The sequence below is a fragment of the Lactuca virosa genome, chromosome 1, assembly GCF_052849685.1.
Source record: "Lactuca virosa cultivar CGN04683 chromosome 1, Lactuca_virosa_CGN04683_v6, whole genome shotgun sequence".
NCBI classification, from domain to species: Eukaryota; Viridiplantae; Streptophyta; class Magnoliopsida; order Asterales; family Asteraceae; genus Lactuca; species Lactuca virosa.
In genome coordinates, this window is record NC_136426.1 from 10,850,578 (window position 1) to 10,858,213 (window position 7,636).

Here is a 7,636-nt window from a genome sequence, read left to right on the forward strand (position 1 = left end):
CATATCTTACATTTACCCGACTGGGTCTCGAATATGTTGTGCAACAAATTTGTCTCTTTATGTATGATATTCCTTGAGAGCCTTACTTAGGGTACTTAAGCACATTTTGCGGGTATTTTGGATCTTGGTCTTCAAAAAATTTCCTCTCAAAATGACAACAGACTATTATGACAAACTGTTTACTTTGAGGTTGATTAAGGGGATGCCCTTTGAATACATTAGGCTATTACGTTTATCTACGTGATAATCTTTCTCTGATGGTCATCCATGTAATAACCCATGATCTCTCATTCCAGTGTCCATGTTGAATATAGTATCATTGTGTATGAAGTTGTTGGAACATAAAGGAATCTTCTTTGTGAGCTTTTCTCTCCATTTTCCAAAGCCACTATTGTGTTTTGTGATTAAGTGGATGTAATTTATACTTCTTCAAATCTGGTTCAATATCATCGCACGAAACACACCAAGGTTGACATCCACTTTGTTCATAACAATGACTAACGGTGAAGTTTGTGTTCTCTATGTTCCATTATCTTTTATAATATGTTGATATCTTCGACAAATGTTTTTTATCTCATCTATTTTTGGTGCATTTTGAATGTTCAAGTCTTTCTCTAAAATTCAAATTGTAGGGGAATATTAATGTATTTTTTTTGTCTCACATATAGGCCTCAAGTTTCGTATAGTTGGGACTATGACCCATTCTGTTGTATTTATTCACCATTTAATGGAATAAAATGACTTGTTGGAATCATCTAAATTACAACAATATCAATAATACGAACCATTAACTTTTTTTCTTTTTTTTTTTAGTAAAGTTTCCCTAACCCAACACAATGATGATATAGCAACTTGCTTCTACGCAACAGCTTTGAAATTTTTGAGCATTGGAGAAATCCCACCCACATTAAAAAGTAAAAACATATAAATAAAAAACAACCATTGAAGTACAATAATACCCCTTCAAAGGAAACATGAAATCTTGATTCAGATTGATTCGTTACATCTAAAGCTTGCAAGCATCCTAAAACAAAGAACTGAAGAGATCCAAAAACCGTTTTAGGAGCTTCAATCTTTTAACCTTTCTCCATTTTACAGATCCACAACAAGTTTGAATGTCTAACCGCTGACTAAACGTTTTCCCCTCCAAAATTTCATGCTTTCTTCTTGTTATTGTAGTTTTGAGTTATAATATATATGTATGTATATATGGATATCTAGAGCTCATATCTACAAAAACTCTGCTCATTTCATGTGGTGAAGTTGGTTGATCATACTTGTTGAAGGATCTTGGGTGCACAAGTGAGAACAGCATCTGCAACTGTGAGAAAGATCTTGTTTTCACCTATTAGATCTGGGAAACCCGATGCATATAACTTGTCTAACACCAGTCGACCAGGGTTTGCAAGAACAAGCTGTCATGTCATATCATCAGACAACAAACTTTTTGTAACATTACTCTTTTCTTTTTACTCAACTGAATTAATCCAGAGAGGGGTTAATGAGAAAAAAACACAAGGTTTGCTCACCTGAACATCTCTCTTAACCAGACTCCTGTACAACTCTTCAAATGCATGTATTCCACTAGTGTCGATATCTGTAACAGCTGCAAACACAAATATATAAATATAAGCTACAAAAACCCAAATGTTGCAAATTAATAAACAAAAAAAAAACTTACGTGACATCTCGATGATCAAGGATTGAACTTTTGGTTGATATGTTGCTCTCAAATGATCTTCTTCCTCGGTTAACCATCTCAATATTCTGCAAAAAAAACTCATTTTAGCCCATCTCAAATGTTTCTTTTTACATGATACAAAAATATTGTTACCTTTCTTTAGTGTAGTTGGAATTAGAGAAATAAATAGCAGAATCAACCCTGACAATCAAAACACCAGGGACTTTAGTTGCTTCCGGATACTGTTGAATGTTCCTATAAACAGTTGTCATTGGAATCCTTCCCAAAATAGCAGTTCTTGGCCTTGTAACTTGAAGAAGAATCTTAGCAAAAGATATCGAGACCTAAATCAACAAAATCAAAAAATCAAAATCAACCACTAATATAAAAGAATCATATAAAATCAACATTTGATGATCTAATTCTTACAGCAATTAAAAGACCAATCTCCACTGATGCGAAAACCACACCAAGAAAAGCTCCCAAACAAGCAACAAAATCGAATTTGTCAATTTTCCAGATTAAAATTGCAGCTTCATAATCGATTAAACCAATTACAGCAGATATGATGATGGAAGATAGGATTGCATTTGGGGTGTACTCAAAAAGTGGTGTCAAGAATTTTAAGGTTAAAAATACAACTAATGACATCACTATGTTGGAAACTGCTGTTTGGCATCCTGCCATGTAATTTACAGCTGATCGTGAAAAAGAACCTGAAAAAAGTCAAAAACATAACAGAAAGAAAAAAATACATATCAAATTTAAATCACTAGAAACTAATATAACAAATGAATCCACTTTAGTTTTTTTTGTGATATATTTATACCTGTTGCAACATAGCATGATGTCATTGAGCCTACAACATTCATTGTTCCCAATGCTATCATTTCTTTGTTCCCATCTACTTGGTAGTCTTTCATTGAAGCAAATGTTCTTCCAATAGCAACAGCTTCCTGATGCATCAACAAAAGAAAAATTGGTGAGTGGGAAAAGACATGAATGCCCCTCTAATCAATGAAAGGAACACATACCGTTAATGCTATCATGCCAGCCACTATACCAATCCGAAACCCTTTTAAAAGATTTTCACCCGAGAAATAAATCTCATTTACAGATGGAGGGTTGATTCCTTTCTCTATATGTTTCACCTGTGAGAATTAAAGAAACTAAAATAATTAAACTTTATTAAGATAAAAAAAAAACATTTGTAAAATAAGGAAATAAAAGTAATAGTACTTAGTACTTACAATTGCAACACCTTGCTTATCCGCATGTGTGATGTACACGAATAAAGTAGACAAGATAACTGAGATTAATGGTGCAATTGCAGACACCCAAAAGAGCTTCTTATTCTTTTTACTCTGTGAGTAAAATTACATTAGAGTTACAAAAATTTCAAATTATTTACGGTTTTAGGACTCATGAATGCTTACAAGGTATTTAGCCGAGAGTAGGAAAGCTAGAAAACTTGCTCCAATCACTATTGTCTGCCAATTCCACTGAAATATTTACAAGAAAGATTGTTCATATGGGCTTTATGAAATGTTGAATGATAGTGAAGAGATAAAAGAGCTCACCCCATGATCAATAGACCCAAAAACTGATTTCATTACAGAAATAATATCAGTTTTCTTTGTGAAATGTTTTATTCCAAGAAAGCCCTTGAGTTGTTGAAGAGCGATAGTGATGGCAGCTCCACCCATAAATCCAACAACAGCAGCATGTGATAGGAAGTCAATAAGGAACCCTAATCTGATAATAAATAAATAAAACTCCATGTTCAGATGATTTACAGTATCAAACATAAACAAGAGGTCAAACTCATGTTGACCATTGGTTTACCTGAGAACTCCAAGGGTAGCTTGGGTAATCCCTGCAAAAAATGTAGCTGTAAACGCAAGCCTACGATACTCAAGTGCATCACTCACTGGATCAAATTCATTTTGAAGAAGTGTCCCTAATAAGAGAGACACCACTGCAACTGGTCCAATGGCTATATCTCTTGAACTACCCATAAATGCATAAATCAAAGGGGGCACAAAGCTTGAGTCTACAAAAAAGTCAAAACAAAAATCAGACTCATTATCAAGAAATTAAATTACACAAAGGAAAAAAAAACTTACATAGTCCAAACTGAGGAGGTAAATTTGCAAGTCTTGAGTACCCAATGTCCTGGAATATAGTATCAAATATGAATGTTAAAATGTTGTTTATGTTTAAAAATATATATCATGAGAAAAACATATAGTTATAGTAGTACCTGAGGAATACAAAGACTTGCAATGGTGAGTCCTGCAATAAGGTCTCCTCTAAACTTTTTGAGATTATAATTTCTACCCCATTCAAGAATTGGGAACACTGCTTGAAGGCCAAGCATAAATTGTCTAGATTTTGGTTGATCTTTAAAAGGGCGTAGAGGATCATCTGAAAAAAACGTTTCTTTCACTGTGGTTTTGAATTCCTTCAAGAGACCTTGTTTTGGGGGTATTCCAACTTTGTGAATGTAAGGTACATTCTGTGAGGGGATAAAAGTTCTTGTCTCCATGTCCTTTGTTTCATGATCCTTATCTTGATGAGCCATTGTAGAGTATACTTAACTTAACAAACTCACCTGTATTTCACCAAACAAGAAGAGTGTCAAAATTGGAACTTTATCAGATATACAAGAGATAATCTGTTCTTAGAATTAAGGGGATATGCATGCATACTGAAGAATAGCAGACTAAAGAAAGTTATTGAAGAATATGGGGAACGTTAAGCTTAAATAGGTCATGCAATGGAGTTTGTGGAACACAAATTGTAATAGTCCACACATTGTTTCTCAGCAACTTCCCATGTAAAAAGGTGAAAGACATAACTAGCCTTTAGGAGTCATAGTTGGACCTTTTTGGTCAAATAATTCTCTTGACAGTGACCATTAAGGAACATTTTTAATTGTGACAAATCGACAAGTGTCAATGTCTTCTTTAGTTATGAACTCAAAGAATATGATGTAAATTGATGCCATTTTATATGAATAGTGTATTAGTGGAACAAGTTCAAAGAACTAATATCCACATCCAAAATCCGCTTTTTTTCTTCTCTTTTGGTCTCCTTGTTTATTCCCTCTCATAACAACCATTAAAAGTTACAAGATAAATTCAGTGTCATAAATAAAGGCAAATCAGTTTCTGCAATGGAAAGAGACAATTTTGCAGAATATATTCTTTCATTGTTCTGCAAAAGGGATATTTTTCCAGCAACCACTAAGATATAAATCAGGTAGACATTGGCCTCATTGGCATAAGAGCTCAGGGTATATTTTATTTTATTTACTTCATCTTTAATAAGTGATGCATGTTGATAATAATAGTGACCAATAACTGACTCAAACTATAAAAGAAAACTTAATGAAATCAAATAAACCCCTTTTAACTTGTTCAAATTACAGCAACATTGTGCACAAATTAATAATACTTGTTTTTATACATGCAACATGTTCATGCATAATGTACATGCATATAATGCATGGGGTGCACAAATTGACATGAGTGAAGAGGAAGCAAACTTGATTTCATACCTACTTTCCTCCAATCATACATATGCCTTCCATGAACACCACTGATAGTGGATTCACCAATACATCTATAGTATCTAAAGGAGTCCTCCACTAACCTGTTACCCATTGCTGATTCAAAGTTTACACTATGTATATCAATTCTAGAAACCTTTTTTCATAGCTCATCATAGTTATCAAGAACTGTTGCTTAACAGCATGATCTGATATCAAATTTCGAAGTGAGAACCTAACTCTATTAACTTTAAAAGTCTAAAGTTTACAATAGTACCAAATTAAGCAAAAAAAGTCCAAAATCAGTGGCGTTCACATGATTATAAGCCTAGAAAGTTAGAAATCCTATAATAATAATAAAAAACAATCATACTTTTCTCACAGCACACTTGATGGTTCAAGAATAATAGAATAATTATCCAGAAACCGCAACAACATAAACAATTGAAAAGAAATACTTTACCAATTACGCAGAACGCCCTCAAGCCTCAAATCCCATCCAGGTTCAATGTATCTATCAGAAACAGAAAACACTTTTTCCCAAGTGGGTTGGCAATGAACCCTAAGCAACGCTTCAAATATGGTTCTATGTCTCTCGCTCTTTTCACCCACCGGCTGCTATTACTTCCCAACCAAAAGTTCAAATTAGATTCTCGAATCAGACAGATGGGTGTTTCAATTGATAAAGTAATGAGTATGTGATATGCATGTGAAGTTTCGTGCAGATTTGGGCGTACGCATTGGAGTCAAAAGAGGAGAAAGGTGGTGGAGGTGGGAGAGTTGGAGCCATGGAGGCCTTTGCTTTATGAAGGTCCACCGGTAAATAGTCAACGCCCATGCAATCCGAGAGAAACATGGAAAGATGAGGATGAATTCGGACTTGAAAGAAACCAGATTCAATCTGGAAAAGCTCTGAACTCAAGACGCATTGAATTTTGTGGGTGACAATTGGGATTTTCACATTAAAAATTAAAAATGTTTAATCAATTTAATTATAAATTTAAAAATAAATATTCATACTGTCGTAATAGTGGCATAGAACAACCAACACAAACAAAAACATTTTATGTGCCTTTTAACTCGGTAAACTTTTATTCTTCCAAATGTATGTTTAGGGGTGAGTAAAAATATTTAAATTTTCGATGTGAATCGATAATAAACGTTATTTTATGTTAACATAAGACGGTATTCGGTACTTTAAAATCATAAAATTTAGGATTCGGCACCGTCAGTATCGATCAGTATCATTTCCGGTACCGGTACCGGTACCGATATGTTAGTTCAGTTTGGTGCTCAGTATCAACTTTCCATCCAATTCGATACTCGGGTATCTCAGTTTGGTACCAGTTTCGTCTCATGTTCATCCTTAATATGTCATTAACCATCAATATTTTTGTGATTTTATTATACTATTGATTATGTTTTTTATTAGGACAACCATACCCAATCTGATGATATAATGGTATAACAAAACCAAAAAAAATATTTTAGTCAATTGAATACAATTAAAAACTTACCGACTTAAAAAGCATATAAACCATACATGTGCTCCTAAATGACTAATATGCACTATATCGTTTTCTTTGTCTCACTCTTTCTTCCCCTTTATCTTTAATGTCCTCTTCCCCATCCTAGTTTTTATTTTTTTATAAAAATAAAAAAATAAATAAATAAATAAATAAAAAAACTCCCCCATATAAAAAGTAAAAAAATACCCACCTCCTCCACCTATCGAAGCCCTTGCCACTATCGCAAATCCTTCGAGAACAATAATAAAGTTTTAGAAAGTCAATAGGGTCAAAGATTTCGAGAAAAAAACGGATTTCGAAGAATCTTACTACACATAAAACACCATCATGTTTATATTTAATAAAGGTTCATTATCCAATATTGTACCCTTGTCATGGCTTTGCGCACCTAAGAGAAGTTGTCTTCGTCGAGTAAATTTGGACGGTTCCTCTTCAAATTTTGATAAGTATTTTTTAAAGTCCAAAGTCGTAGATCTACCACATAGATGAGTGGTGAGAGAAATATTATCAAGAAAAAAAGGGTCAAACTATTTGATGTAATTTCATAATCCAAAAGGAAGAGATTATGTTCTCATAAGAGTTCATCAATAATTGATTGATGATGTTTGGGTATATGCAAAAAAATAGGGTAGTTTGCGTTCTTAAACCTGTTAGTTTGGATTTTTTTTTTTGGAAGTATTATGTTTTAATTTGAATTTGATTTCACATTGTATTTTCTTTTGTTCTTGGACATGTTAGATGTTAGCATCATTTTTTGTAAAGTATTATGTTTTTTTTTTTGAAAGAGCAGTATTATGTTTTGTTAGACATGTTACCTTTTCTTCCCATTGGATATGCTTTGGGATGGTATATGAAGCATACAAATAATCAAAA

The 7,636-nt window shown here is 33.3% G+C and overlaps 1 protein-coding gene across 2 annotated transcripts; it reads right to left on the reverse strand.

The window, feature by feature from the left end:
- Positions 1-907: 907 nt before the first annotated feature.
- LOC145132389 (sulfate transporter 1.2-like) lies at positions 908-6,179 on the reverse strand. 2 transcript variants are annotated; one of them, XM_079067150.1, is made up of 14 exons: positions 5,698-6,179; positions 3,945-4,295; positions 3,808-3,856; positions 3,527-3,734; positions 3,262-3,436; positions 3,118-3,183; positions 2,932-3,045; positions 2,716-2,832; positions 2,511-2,637; positions 2,111-2,397; positions 1,835-2,025; positions 1,682-1,767; positions 1,530-1,606; positions 908-1,415 (listed from the first exon to the last, which is right to left on the reverse strand). In XM_079067150.1, exons 2-14 carry the CDS (start codon positions 4,263-4,265, stop codon positions 1,272-1,274), a joined length of 1,962 nt encoding a protein of 653 aa, XP_078923276.1. In that variant the 5' UTR covers positions 4,266-4,295; positions 5,698-6,179; the 3' UTR covers positions 908-1,271. The 2 variants fall into 2 exon arrangements, with proteins under 2 accessions (XP_078923276.1, XP_078923285.1); XM_079067159.1 differs by lacking the exon at positions 5,698-6,179 and adding an exon at positions 4,393-4,494.
- Positions 6,180-7,636: the final 1,457 nt, after the last annotated feature.